This window comes from Ylistrum balloti, unplaced genomic scaffold, assembly GCF_031769215.1.
Source record: "Ylistrum balloti isolate Yb309-2 unplaced genomic scaffold, AGI_CSIRO_Ybal_v1 Utg370010, whole genome shotgun sequence".
NCBI lineage: Eukaryota > Metazoa > Mollusca > Bivalvia > Pectinida > Pectinidae > Ylistrum > Ylistrum balloti.
The window spans coordinates 1,204,435-1,220,339 of record NW_026782083.1 but is presented as its reverse complement, the minus strand read 5'-3'; the positions used below and the strand labels follow the sequence as shown (position 1 = coordinate 1,220,339).

The 15,905-nt window shown below is 35.0% G+C and overlaps 1 protein-coding gene across 2 annotated transcripts in view; it reads right to left on the bottom strand.

Moving 5' to 3' along the window:
- Positions 1-272: 272 nt before the first annotated feature.
- LOC132548451 (liprin-beta-1-like) overlaps positions 273-15,905 on the bottom strand; it is an 88,676-nt gene continuing 73,043 nt past the window's right edge. Inside the window, exons 12-22 of one of the 2 annotated variants that reach the window (XM_060212316.1) lie at positions 13,868-13,987; positions 12,823-12,945; positions 12,261-12,405; positions 11,604-11,715; positions 10,401-10,489; positions 9,465-9,590; positions 8,125-8,256; positions 7,407-7,595; positions 7,032-7,148; positions 6,356-6,415; positions 273-5,795 (exon numbers count right to left, since the gene is read on the bottom strand). In XM_060212316.1, the coding sequence (XP_060068299.1) occupies positions 5,748-5,795; positions 6,356-6,415; positions 7,032-7,148; positions 7,407-7,595; positions 8,125-8,256; positions 9,465-9,590; positions 10,401-10,489; positions 11,604-11,715; positions 12,261-12,405; positions 12,823-12,945; positions 13,868-13,987 (1,261 nt within the window). In that variant the 3' untranslated portion in view covers positions 273-5,747. The remainder of the gene's footprint in view (positions 5,796-6,355; positions 6,416-7,031; positions 7,149-7,406; positions 7,596-8,124; positions 8,257-9,464; positions 9,591-10,400; positions 10,490-11,603; positions 11,716-12,260; positions 12,406-12,822; positions 12,946-13,867; positions 13,988-15,905) is intronic. The other variant, XM_060212317.1, reaches the window with a different exon arrangement.

Sequence of the window (15,905 nt, the reverse complement as noted above, 5' to 3'; positions counted from 1 at the left end):
TGTATTAATGTCATGTGAGATGGCATTTCAAAGTAAACTACTATGTTCTATCCCCAGGTTGAATAGTGAATTTCAGGTAATGAACTCAACAATTTAATTCAGGAACTTGCAGTAAATGATTGCAGTTGGATTAGACGAACAGTGAAGGCCTTGTAATTTGTTCAGGTTTTTACATCAGAAGAAAGAAATTTGAATTGTTTATGGTTGCATGACAAAGAACAGCAAAGTACTCAAAACTTGGTCTCGAGTAATAACAAGTCGGAACACCAGACTACATAAAATATACATGTTTATTATTCCTGTATCATGTAGAACTAACATTAAAGTACTGGCATTGCACATTTTACAGATCCAATAAAAACAATGATTCATCTAAAATAGTATTGTCAGCTGACAACACTCATTATCATGTTAAATGGATGTTCTTCATCAATATAAAACTTTAAAATTAATCCAAAGGTTTAGGAAATTCCTTGTAGTCCTATCTTGAAGATAAAACTGACAGTACAAGTTGATAGATAATCTGTAACATTGTATGATAACACTGTCTATGGGGATTAGGTACAGCGATTACACACTATTTGCATACTTGTACGAAATTAAACATACAGAGCTACCAAACCCTTGTCAATATCTTAATAATCATTTAACAAAACCAAAATGAAAGTTATTTTAAATTCTAATACTTAAGGATATCTTTACAAAATTATGTAGATGAAAAATATATGAGAACAAGTTTGCAACTTTTATGAAATTTTCAAAAAGTAAATATGAAAAAGTTACTTTGTGTAAAGTATACTTATTAGATTTTGTGAATGGAAAATATCTCCCACATTTTAACCTCTAGTAATGATCACTATTCTACAACTACAACCTTCTATTATTAGAATTATTTTAATATACACAAGTTCTAGATGCAGATTTTCTTATTGTTTCGGACATTTGAAATAATCCTACGACATTTTTGACAGATAGATAATTCCAGGGGTAGTTAACTGTGCCCTTCAGAAGCAAAGACACAGATCTAACATCATGGCAGACAACAGTGCCCTCCAGGAGCTGGGACACAGATCAAACATCAAGGTAGATAAATGTGCCCTCCACAAGTAGGGACACAGATCTAACATCAAGGTAGATAAATGTGCCCTCCAGAAGTAAGGACCAAGATCTTATCTCAAAGTAGAAAACTGTGCCCTTCAGCAGTAGGGACACAGATCTAACATCAAGGTAGATAAATGTGCCCTCCAGAAGTAGGGACACAGATCTTACATCAAGGTAGAAAACTGTGCCCTTCAGAAGCAAGGACACGGATCTAACATCATGGCAGACAACAGTGCCCTCCACAAAAAGGGACACAAATCAAACATCATGGAGATAACTGTGCCCTCCAGAAGTAGGCACACAGATCTAACAAGGCACACCACATTGACCTCTTTAACAGTACAGATTTATATCCCTTGTGATGGGCTTACTCTTGGCTCTTCCAAGATCAGCAGCTATTTAAGGGCTTATCACTGATTAAACATTAGGTCCCAACCTATACCAGACATTTAAGATATTCAATGACATTTAGAAACACCTGCATGTCCACTTTAAAGCAGGTGTGAATGTTCCAAGAGAAACTTGTAGCTAGGGTAGCATAGCATCATAACTTCATGAACTTGGGCCTTGTGACATTTCATTACCAGAGAAGAAGCATAACTTCCTGGTTTTTTTCCTAACACGTAGGTTAACAAAGAGAAGTAAAGAAGAAGGACTTGTTTTAAGTCGTGGTTGTACACTGGAACTTAATTACTCCAATAACTTTAAAAAAACGTTTCAAACATATGAAAAATACTTAAGCATCTGGAAAGCCAGCATTTTGTAGTTCAGTCTGGTTTAGGGAGGTGTAATTATTCTATAAATATGTGTATCTAATTTCATAATGAAAATATATAGAATCCTGGTAACAATATTTTACATCTCTTGAAATCATACAACTTTACATCAAAATATTACATTATTATTACATATGTGTTTCCACAACCACAATCATCACATTTTTTGTTAATTTATACATTTCAAAATTTTTACAGCCTCAATATGCTATTTTGAATAAAAAGTGTCACAAATTTTCATATTGAAAAAATAAAGAAAAAGGTAAGAACATACCTTGTATGTCCAATTAATAAGAAAGAAAAAAAATCAATCAAAACAAAACAAAATAAAAATGAAAAGTTCCAAGGTTTGCCTCTCTAATTGGACAGAGTAACAAATCAAAACAAATGATGACAACATCCACTTTTGGTAAAGGCATTGCTGGTGAGGTCTTTTCATTGTGTACTGTGTGCAATTACTTTCTTAGTTTAGAGCACCCTATGCATCCTAGAAAAAGGTTTATCAAATTCCTTGATACCATCCCCCCATTGCAATACTTAACCACATGGCAGATTGATAAGAATTTGCTATATATCATCATAATTTTTGTTTCATTTTTAATCTTGAAGATTTTGTTTAACAAAAATGGTAATTTCCCCGAAAGACAGGACGTATGAGATCTTGCTTTCGTTTTGACTGTTTCAAGATTGATATTTGTATAGTTATATGAAGAGTTTTGGAAAATGAAAAACAAACTTATGGTAATGATTTAAAAAATCAATCAAATTGGAATAGAACTGTCGTACAATTTCAATAGGATTCATAATAGTATAATACCAGTACATAACTAAAATTTCAAAATGTCATTTCAAACATCAGTGTAAGTATACAATTAATACAATTACATGATCTAAGAAAACAAATTTTGTTTTCAATTTTATTTAATTGGAAGACAAGATTTAAACAGAAAATTTCCTGTTATATACAAAAGTTTTGTCACAACTGTTGAAGAAAACTCAGCTATGGTATTGTCAATACATACAATGTTAATATTGAAGTCTTTGAAAAGAAAAGAAAGAAATGGTCTGTTTTGTGGATTCTTATTTTTCAAGAAAAAGTATGAAATTTTCCTAGTTATCTGCATTATGAAAGGATAAAAAAAGATAAACAAACACAAAGTTTTACAAAAACAAATAAGGGTTTGTCAAAGAAGAGTAGCTAGAACGTATTTGACAGCGTTGAAAGTTACCCTAAGAGCACAGGAAGTGTTTTCCTCAGTACAAAATGACATCATTAGGAGACACACTAGTGTTATTACTCTCTAAGGCAATTCTGAGTAAATTTACAGGCAGGTTTTTCATAAGAAATAATAATTTTAAAAAAATGAGGATGGGTGACGATTTTTCTATGATACTTTAAGAAAAACAAAAAATGAAACTATACTATGATAAAATCATTTTCTGCAATATTATCTGTCCAGCAGATAAGGAAATCATAGCAGTATCATAGATTTAATCAGTAAATAATGAATCAAAATGAATTATTTCCAAGCCTACACCATGAATTTTACACATAATGCCTAAAAGCATGAACAAATCCATCATCTGGTATCAATTGCTGGGAAACCATGGTATTAGTAATCAATACAAGTTCTGATTCCCTACTATTCTGGTTACTTGTGAGCATGTAACAACAATGATGTCCACTTATCAACTGCATTCAAGTCTTGATTATTCAGCAAAAACATTCTGCATCTTAAAACATTTATATATGACGAAAATCTGGAGTAATTTACAGTACAAATTCTGTACTGAAATGCATTTAATATCATAATGTTTTTACTACTTTTTAAAGAATTAGTATACAAATGACCTGAATATAGTTTTAGTTAAATGTGAACTTTAATAAACATAAAAAGAAGTCTCTAATTAAATTATCTTCATCAAGCTTGAAGATCAAAATGCCATACAGAAAACTCAATAAACATAATTTTGATAAACATTATTATTGTGTTAATATTAATCAAATATTCAGGCATTCAATGCCCGATGATACTACCATACTATGATAACATGAGTGAGGAAATGAAAGCCTAAACAATCTGTCTTTATTACCTGGATGTAACCATCAATGACTATATGTTAAAGAATGTAGGTGTCAAGATATAAACAGCTGATGGTATGTGTACAGCCGTTACAGACTGTAGGTGTCGAGATACAAACAGCTGTAGATGATGGTATGTATACAGCCGTTACAGACTGTAGGTGTCGAGATACAAACAGCTGTAGATGATGGTATGTGTACAGCCATTACAGACTGTAGGTGTCGATATACAAACAGCTGTAGATGATGGTATGTATACAGCTGTTACAGACTGTAGGTGTTAGAGATATAAACAGATGATGGTATGTGTACAGCCATTACAGACTGTAGGTGTCGAGATACAAACAGCTGTAGATGATGGTATGTATACAGCTGTTACAGACTGTAGGTGTTAGAAATATAAACAGCTGATGGTATGTGTACAGCCGTAACAGACTGCAGGTGTTAGAGATATAAACAGCTGTAGATGATGGTATGTGTACAGCTGTTACAGACTGTAGGTGTCGAGATACAAACAGCTGTAGATGATGTTATGTGTACAGCTGTTACAGACTGTAGGTGTTGAGATATAAACAGCTGTAGATGATTGTTGTATACAGCCGTTATAGACTGTAGGTGATGAGATATAAACAGCTGTAGATGATGGTATGTGTACAGCCGTTACAGACTGCAGGTGTTGAGATATAAACACCTGTAGATGATGGTATGAATACAGCCGTTACAGACTGCAGGTGTTGAGATATAAACACCTGTAGATGATGGTATGTGTACAGCCGTTACAGACTGTAGGTGTTGAGATATAAACAGCTGTAATTGATGGTATGTATACAGCCGTTAAAGTGTTCAGAATGAATAAGACTGATTTATGTAATGAACAAATGAGACGGATCAACTCCAAACGTATCATTATGAACACTATGACAATCAAATGCATGAAATGTAAAATGTATAAAATATAACGTTATATAAAAAAAGCACTAACAATACCGCAATTGTCAGAGAATGGATAAAATGGTTCATGAACAATAAAACTACTCTAGTTTTACTGTAGTATAAGCTGTTGATTTCACTATATATATTCATTATACAGGAGTTTTATACACAACTGTGAACATATATACAGAATTTTCTGTACAATTCTCAGAAAAAACAACCAAATTAAGAACAGCTGAATGGCGGACACACTTCATACAGTTTGTGTAGTTGAGATGAGCATTTTAAACGAATGTCAAAGATTGATCGGTGACAACACACTCTGCCACAGAGATCTATGAGGCAACTGTGATAATAATAGTATTAATGATTTCAGACAACCCTAAAACAAAAGCCAAAAAGCCAGAATTCTTTTATAAAATTATTCCAACTGTAATCATCCATTTTTTCTGATGATTTTCCATAGAAATAAACGCATGGGAAGCCACATATCTGTAGATCAGACACTGTTCCATGAAGAGCATATGTAATGGTCATTTCCTTGGTAAATATTGTTTTCCTTTTGTATTTCCACCATCATGTACTCCATCATCCTACAGAATCTGTGACTGCGCTAACCTCCGACCTTTCCCTACTCTGCATAATTTATCACTGTTGTAAGGTAAGGTTCCCCTCCCCTGAGAACTTGCTAGCTTTTTGTAAGCTGAAACTTTGGCAAATAGATGATGATCACAAATGTTTGAAAAGCAAAGGCTTCTGCACTCAAGTGTTCACATTTTCACTAAGGGGGTATGTCACATAGTGTTAACCATAAGTGGGTGTGTCACATAATGTTCACAGATCAAGTGGGTGTGTCACACAGTCGAGGTTGGCACATCATCAAGGTCACTCTGCAACATGTTCTGTAGGACAAAATGGACAGAAAATAATTAACAATAAACCTCATGTTTCCAGGAACTCTTCTGCACATCAACAGGATCAAGATTATAAAACATTACTATAATTGGTAATACTATACAACTGATACTGATCTTATGAAGTCTGCCTCATGTGGTAACACTATTTCATTATTTCTGCTGCAAATATTTTCATCAGAAGAGTACAATGAAAACTATTTTTACTTTGTGGCAACAATATTTCATAGCAAAAGGTACTCAATTTTCAAGCTGTGTAAAGATGCAAAGTTTCCTAGCCTTGTTGCAATTTGAAATTAAAACTTTAAAAGTATATCTAAGAAAAAACATTTTAAAAAGAGATGATTATGCTCCTGTTCCTTCAGTGAAACAATCATACTATAAACACCAAAGTACAAATATCAAAATGAACACGTCTTAAAAATCTACATCCTAAAAAAATGATCAACCAACAAATGGAGAAACATTTCATTTGAAATATAAAAAAAATCAGATCATTGTTCTGACACTTGTTTAAAGAAAACTTTATTTTCTAGCTCTGTACTTACTGTTAATGAATTAATCTCTTTCGAGAAAGCACCAATTTCTTTTGCTGCCTTTTCTGCTTTCTGAAAACAGCAAACATATAATATATTATAGTAAACCTTGTAAATAAATTGTTTTTAGCTGAGAGTAACACAATCACAATGTCACATTAGGTTTCGAAATTTATTTGGTTACTGTCAACCTGTTTCACCCATTACCAGACTTCTTCAGGACAAATAACTTAATTTTTTCTACACCTAAAGTACACAAAATGCTGGCACCATATTTTATAAATAGTAAATACAGCAATATGGCAATACATGTATTACACTTTGTGCTTTGATAAATTAACTGAATGATGAAGTCAAAACAGCAAATGCTTTTGTTTGCTTACATTTGCCATATTGACTTTGTTTAATTATATGTTATGTTTGTTAGTTCTACACTTCAAAGTAATTTTTCTTGAATTTTTTAACAAAGATTGATTGTATTAATGCTTATCAGAATTGTGCTTGATTTAGACGAAAGTATACATATATATATTTCAATTTAAAACAAAAATTCTGAAATGATTAAGTTTTCTTTTTAATTATCATTCTATAATTTCAATTTCTTTTCAAAGATATCAATTTTTGAGATGAGATATAATCAGAAGACACAATATATCCAACATTAACAAAGACAAACTGAAGAACCTACCTCCTTATCTCTGCGTGTCATTCCATTTGAAAAGCCATTGTCCATTGGACAGATAAAGCTGTCTGCCTCAGCATCAGATTTGCTCCTTTTGTGACCAAACAAACCAAACTTCCTGTTCTGTAAAGCAAGTAATTCATCAGTGAGTAGCCTCCCTTGCCTCAAAACTTCTGTCACTAAATATGTCACAGAGTCAATAGTATTGAGAAAACTTTTGAGATGAAAATGAAGATAAGTGAGGAAGAACATGTTAACATTAACCACCCAAGGACTAAAATAGAACACTTCAATTTTTTGTGATTGTTTTTTTATCAATGTCTCACTTGACTGGGATATTACGAGTAACATTTTTGTGTGAATCAGTAATGTATGTCTCACCTTAACCTTAGCATTCAGCACCAGAGGTATGTAACCTGGCAGTGACTCTGCCTCTCTCTTCTTGATTTGTACCTCGTTACCAATCAGAGCTACAAAGTGAGTGTTGAGATGTCGCCTCAACAGTGTCTTATTTGTAGGGATGGACAATAACTGTGAAAACAACTCTGCATTGAACCGTGGTTCCAGTACCTGGGTAAGATCAAACAATGGACAATTAACACACTGCAGTAGTGTACTGTAGAGCAGAACAAATAATCCTTATCAAACAACATATACAGGGCTCTCATATGAAGGTAAACATTGAAATAATAAGAAACCGTTTTTTCTTATTCCAGAAAAGGATGACTTATGTTTCTGAAGATATTCTGGAAATAACACTGATAAAGATTCTAATAAAAAATTTACTTTACAATGGAAGATATTCTACAATCAACATAAACATATTTAGGTATATAGCTCGAATGATGATACAAAATGTATTGTAAAGTGAGAAATTCTTTCATTAATGCTTATTAAACCTCATCATTATCTATTGGATGAAGACACAGATATAAACTAACAAGTTTGTATAGTGTAACCTGTTTATCTAGTAAACTTGTACAAGAGTATGTTAGCCTGGTCTCGCTGTATACATAGATTCAACAAAGGAATTCCATTACTATGAAACATATGTGATCGAAATAAATTGGTCCTTAATTCTGTTGGATAGTTTACTCACCATTAGGGCACCATGTACGCCACTTCCCCGGAGATTGGGGGCATATTCGGACAGATCAATGGTACGTAACCATTCCATGACTCTGTGATTAGTCCATAATACCACACCACCTGGGATGTTCTGTAGCTGTCCCTAACATACAAAAACATTTCACTCAGTAATTCTTCTTCATGGCCAGTTTACGAACATCAATGTCAACAAACATGACTTTCAAGTCTAATTTGAATGCCTGTGATTAGAGGATAATCTACTGTGTTTAAAATTTGTGACAGTATTCATTAAGATTTAAACAAGCAGAAATGCAATAGTTAAGATATCCCCTCTCCCTCCACCTTTCAAAAAGTTTTCAATTGCTGAAATCCCATCAGTAACAAGCAAAATTTCATTACTCTCTCAGGTCAAGCTATCATTACTGAAATCATTTTCGTAATAGGCTGAGAATAATGTGTAACCACTCAAATGAATTAGAATCTGTATTGATCTACAGTCTTTGATAAACTGATCTCCTATCAACAATCCTAATACTACATTGAAGACCTTTATGGCTGAAAATGGGCTTGTCTGTATAAAGAATTCATCAATTTAACATATTCATATTTCCACCATTTTTAAAATTTATTTCTATTTGTATGATGATCTTGAGCAACAAAATTATTTTGACAATTGTTCACAGTTATTAACTGAATTATGGTCACTTGAGATGAAATAAAATGTAAATAGATAATGTGAGAGTCAATGCCACAGACACTGGGGGCTGTAAGAACATTTTAACAACTACCACAGACACTGAAAGTTATAATTTTAATGACATTTTAAGTCTACCTCATCAGGTGGGAGTCGCCGCCTCAGACACTGTGGGTTGTACTTTTAATAAAATTTAAATCTAACCCATCAGGTGAAGGTCACTGCCTCAGGCACTTGGAGTTGCATTGAATTTGAATCCTATCTTGTCTAGTATGGGTCTCCGCCTCCAACAATGAAGGTTGTACTGTATATTAGCATTTTAAGCCTACCTTGTCAGGTGAGGGTCTCCGTTTCAGACAATGAAGGTTGTACTGTGTATTAGCATTTTAAGCCTACCTTGTCAGGTGAGGGTCTCCGCCTCAGACGATGAAGGTTGTACTGTGTATTAGCATTTTAATCCTACCTCGTCAGGTGAGGGTCTCCGCCTCAGACACTTGGAGTTGCACTGAATTTGAATCCTACCTTGTCTAGTGAGGGTTGCTGCCTCAGACAATGAAGGTTGTACTGTATATTAGCATTTTAAGCCTACCTCGTTCGGTGAGGGTCTCCGCCTCAGACAATGAAGGTTGTACTGTATATTAACATTATAAGCCTACCTCGTCAGGTGAGGGTCTCCGCCTCAGACACTGGGGATTGTAGTTATTGGAGCGAAGGACCTGGATGCCCCTCTTGATGCTGATATGATGGAGCTCACTTGTCACCTTCAGAGCCAGCAGGTCCTCCTGTAACAAGGTTGTACCAGTGTTATGGTTGTTAAAGTCAAGACTGATAGGTACAGTACAAAACTACAAAATTTTAAACTTTAAATAAAGAATCTTGTGCAAATTGACCTGTCCACAGAAACAAGTTATTGAAAGAAGACTTTTGACATTTTATCCAACACAAAAAGAACTAGAGCTGTCGCCAAGGGGGTTACAATTTTCCTCCTCACCAAAGGAGGATAATTTTTCCAAAGAGAATCGCAATGCAAAAATATCTAAGGAGCATATCTCCATATGGAAGAGGCACTTCACACAGAATGTAAAACAAATGTATTGAAAAAGTGAATGCATAGCATCGGTTTATCTTTTCACATCAAGGGGAATAACTCAATTAGGAAGGGTTGAGATGCAAATTCACTTCAGTGGGTACAACTCAATATGAAAAAATCCGATCTAAAACTGAGTGAATGCATTTTTTACAGAAAAGTAATGTCACTCTCTTAAAAAGGATAAAAATTGGAAATCACTTCAGGGGGCACAAATCCACTTCACATGAAATGATAAGAAAATTCATTGAAAACTGAATGAAAGCATACTTTGACTAATTTTATCTATGCACAAACAGACTGACAAGCGGATTCCAGTATACCCCCTACCTCTTTTGCGGGGGTACAACAAAGCACTTTCTTGACCATATGGTCCATTTCATTTACAGTTGGATTTTTTTTTTAAACAGATTTTGATATATGTTTGTATACAGTATAAAATTTTGATAAAAAAAATGTTTATGATTTACATAAAGACTAAAAAAGGACTAAAATTGACACTTACCACTGTGAGGAAATGCAACATTCGTCCATCCACTCTGGCATCATAAAACACATCTTTGTACTGAGGGAGTCCAATGTCATCCAGCCAACCTAACACACACAAGTAAAATATAAAGTGATAAAACACATCCTTGTACTGAGGGAGTTCAATGTCGTCCAGCCAACCTAACACACACACACAAGTAAAATATAAAGTGATAAAACACATCCTTGTACTGAGGGAGTTCAATGTCGTCTAGCCAACCTAACACACACAAGTAAAATATAAAGTGATAAAACACATCCTTGTACTGAGGGAGTTCACTGTCATCCAGCAAACGGAAAACCTCTTCAACTTTCAACGGTAAAACCATTTTAATTACATTTCCCTCCTTTTTTGTCGAGGCCATGTGTGTGAGTTTAATTATGACCTAGTCTTTCAAAATCCCCAGCCCACTTATATAAGAAGACTGAGCTGATCCTTGGAGCCACCTACCCATGCCCTGTATAAAGAAAGTACCTCGTGACACAATTATAGACCGGAATACTGAGCTGATCCTTGGAGCCACCTACCCATGCTCTGTATAAAGAAAGTACCTTGTGACACAATTATAGACAGCAATGCTGAGCTGATCCTTGGAGCCACCTACCCATGCTCTGTATAAAGAAAGTACCCTGTGACACAATTATAGACCGGAATACTGAGCTGATCCTTGGAGCCACCTACCCATGCCCTGTATAAAGAAAGTACCCTGTGACACAATTATAGACAGCAATGCTGAACTGATCCTTGGAGCCACCTACCCATGCCCTGTATAAAGAAAGTACCCTGTGACACAATTATAGACAGCAAGGCTGAACTGATCCTTGGAGCCACCTACCCATGCCCTGTATAAAGAAAGTACCCTGTGACACAATTATAGACAGCAATGCTGAACTGATCCTTGGAGCCACCTACCCATGCCCTGTATAAAGAAAGTACCCTGTGACACAATTATAGACAGGAATGCTGAGCTGATCCTTGGAGCCACCTATTCATGCCCTGTAGGACGAAAACATACCTGTGATCCAATTATAGCTAGGGATATTGATATGAAATAGAAACCACCCACCCATACAATGCGGGACGACAAACTTCCCTGTGACCCAATTACAGCTAGTGATGCTGAACTGAACTTTGGACCTAGGAGCTACCTAGCAATGCCCTATAGGACAGAAAACTTACGTGTGACCCAGTTATGATCTAGGATGCTGAGTTGATCCTTTGAGTTGGCTGTAATAGCTTGAAGGGCTAACTGTAACTTCTTTCTGTGTAAACAGTTTTTCACTCCCATATCCTGTAAAATAAGTAAATAGTTATGTTTTCTCTCACCTTGCAGACATAGCCTTACAACATTTGGCAATAAAGTATCCATAACATTAGGTTTCACTACAGCTCAGTGCTGTACAAAGTATCAAACTGTTTACATGCATTTGATTTGTAACGGAAAAACTATATTAGAAGGAACCATTTGTTTCAATAGCTTATGTATCAAACATTACCAAAATGGCACTATCACTGTGTGTGATATATTCTTTGTGGGCCACAAGTTGGTACACCACCAGACTAATGTTACCTGAGGAAAAAGATCTGAGGTGTATATTTCTATCCCTACTCAGGGCTGAGAACATGTATTGTCCTGTGCTGTTGTGCTTGTGTCCATGTGCAAGACACTTTGCCCCATTTTCTCTGGATAGTATGCGATGTGTTCTTCAGTAAGGTAGCCACCAGCTATTAAAGGAGAACCTTGCATCAAAATAATCCGGCTGCTTACTGTACAAACAGAACGATTAATCTTATTCTGACTCAAAGCTTAGCTACACGATTTTACTTATGCAATACCTTTTCCAGTTCATGGGCACTGGCTCTCTGGAGTTGCTCCCCATTCTTCACCCATCGCCGACATTCCACCAGATACATGTTGAGACCAATGTCATTCATCCATGCAGTCACTCGCTCACTGTCCCACCGTGAGAAAGGCATGTCACTGTAAAACACAAAGGAAGAAGGTATAGGTATCATTACCTCTAATATACAACCTGACCTAACTAGGTATATGGGGAGACAACAATCCACTGCCATGTTACATCTTTTTTATTGATGATGACCTTGTTTCAATTTATTAAAACTTGTCCAAGATAGAGACAAAAGAAAAATACTTGTCAAGTATGAAAAAGTGTAATGAATTAGTTATTGGAAACACATAATTCAAATAAACCTTTATATTTTAAAAAAATTCAATTAAGATATTTTAATTGAAAGATAAATGTACAAAGTCCATTTAAAAAGAGACAAAAGAAAAACTATTCATGTACAATCCATTTAAATGTGATTACACATGTCTTATGATCTGTTTTAGAGGATACTAATTTCTGTTTACTACTTTAAGATTTTCAACACTTACTCGTTATATTTGAGTTCCTTTGACCATCCAATTCTCCCTGAAGCTGTTGCTCTCACTCCCCCTCTTCTAAACTGTTCCACTCTCTCTCTTTCATGGAAGTCTTGTGAACCACTCCGCTTAAGTCTGAGAAATAGCAAAAAAACATGACACAACTGTAGAGCTCGGAACAAAACAACAAAACATAAGCTTTAACTCTATTTTACAACCTCTCTGAGATACCTGAAGCACCTGTCACTGTCAATTATAGCCAGAAGGAAAATGTACTTATTTCTAATTAAATGGTATACATAACATTTTCTAATATGTACATCTGAACAAATTAGGTTATGAGTGGACATATTGTCTTCCAGTAAGCTAATACAGAAGAGTGTTGTCACCTTAATCTATCCATGATGACATCTTATATAATGCTACTAATATCCCTATTTTGATTAAAGTCACATGTTTAAGTATTCTAATGAGGATTAAGGTAGAAGAACCAATGCCATTCATATTAGTAGGTTAGGTTGTAGGATCCTTTACTCTTCAGCTGGATACCTGAGAGTATGCAGGGTGACTGAGCAGTAGGGAAAATCAAGCAATTCTAGTAGAATACTAAGTCAGAAATATCTATCACAACAGCATCAGAGTAGGTACTTTTGGCACTGGTAATAAATAAATTAAAATACCTATTATGATGCTGTTGTGATTGATACTTCTGTCTTATTATTCTATAAATATCCCTATATTGATGAAAGTCACATGTCATATTATTCTTATGATATCCATATATTAATCAAAGTAACATGTCATATTATTCTCATATCCATCTATTGATGATAATTTTTCATACTTCGGTGTATATATATCACCATTTCCTGGGCAAGGATGGGCTAATAAATATCACCAGTTAAGTTGACTGTTAAGGGTTATAAAACTTCTATACGGTTGTTCATGGGAGACAGTGTATGATATGATACATTTAATAATTGGGTTCATCATGCAACATTAACCCCAGCACACCAGCTAGTTATAAACCCATCACTTGAAAACACTATATACTTACTTGCCAAAGAAGCGTTTGAGGCCCTTCTTTTTCTTCACCTCTGATGGTATGTCTGATGCCATGCCTACGTGTTGGAGTCCGTCTTCGTCGTCAGTCACTACCTCGGTATGAGCTGAAAGTGTGTACAACAGGAAACCCACATCAACAAATTATACAGTGACTGTCCTATACTACACTACAGTATTCTACATCAGCTTGATAAGACAACGCAGAACACCTCAATATCCGTCCATCATACAAGTATATCAGCTGACACTGATTTCACAAGTGCAAAAATTCCTATACATGTGTGCATTAAATATCTAGATTTTCTAACTATGTTTTATAGTCTAGACCTGGCAGAAAACTCCTACATATGTTTATAAGTCATATAGTTATCCCTTGTTTACAGATGCCACAGCAGTGTTTACAGTCTGGTGAAATGTCTCTCAACATTGTACATATATCCCTATAGATATAGTGAAATAGACAAAAACAAATCAACAAGACCAAGCAAAACAAAGTAACAGATCAAATCTGGTAATTCAGTTTATCCATTCTAAGGAATATGTATGCAGGTCTGGTGAAGACAAATGATATTCAGTGCTAGGCCCTTTCAGGTCATTCTGCACAGTGACCAGACAGATGATACTCAAAGCTAGGCCCCATTAGGTCACTCTGCACAGTGACTAGGCAGGTGATACTCAGAGCTAGGCCCTATTTGGTCAATCTGCATAGTGACCAGACAGATGATACTCAAAGCTAGGCCCCATTAGGTCACTCTGCACAGTGACCAGGCAGGTGATACTCAGAGCTAGGCCCTATTTGGTCAATCTGCATAGTGACCAGGCAGGTGATACTCAGAGCTAGGCCCTCTTAGGTCACTCTGCATAGTGACCAGGCAGGTGATACTCAGAGCTAGGCCCTCTTAGGTCACTCTGCATAGTGACCAGGCAGGTGATACTCAGAGCTAGGCCCTCTTAGGTCACTCTGCACTGTTACTGTATAAAAGAAAAAAAACAGTGGTACTATTATCATTACAAACCCTGACCTTTGACCAGTATCTTATCACAAACAATACAGTCTTTGTTACTTGTTGAAGTAAATCATATATCTGTGTGCTTTTAGGGAGTGAATCATTTTAGTATACATGAAGAGTCAACCCTGTTCAGTACTTTATGTGTGTACATCACAATGAATCAAATCAGAATTTGGTTGCTGTGATATAATCCTGAATTCATTCAATATATACTGTGGGATTTTCACTCTTGATGTCACTATGATTTTTAATATATCGTGCTTAATAGCTTGTAAAATAAAATGGGGATCATTTCAAAATCTTATTTTTGGTTTCATAATGTAAACTGGGAAATGTCTTTAAGACATAAACACTCTCTGTTTGTTAGAATTCTTTACAGTTGACTTTGTTGTGAGGTTGATAAAGAAATGAAATTATTAGACTGATGTCATTTAATGAGCCCATGACTTTCTTTAATTAGTTTGACCTTGACCTTGAATCCCTGGAATACAAACATCTCTATGGCATAACCATTGTAAACCATTGAACCTAACATTTATTTTGCTTGGTCTTGTCTGACAGTACATACACGGTTAAAATGTCGTGATGATGTTAATATCTGGCCATCACACCATGTTAGTCATAAGGTGTCTAGTAAATCATTTATAACCACACTAGACAGGGTTTATAAACACTGCAGTTTTACATACAACATATTAATCTTAGTACAACAAATTTTGTAAGAGTTCGCAACAAATTAGACAACATTCTCTGAGAAATAATTATACACAATAGACAAAACAAGTTTTAACCTTGTCCTAATTAAACACAATAAAGTTTATATGGTCATTTGTAATCCAGGAAACACTTTCAGAAGCACTTATCTCGATGTTTCATTCAAAATAATTTTTTCATTAATTTTAACACTTTTCATAATTTATACTGAAGTTATTGAAGTGTTTTTCAGAAAAGCAGGTGTCCATATGCACAAAATTTTAATGTAAAAGCATTATTTTACAAGTAAAAAGTAAACAGTTACAC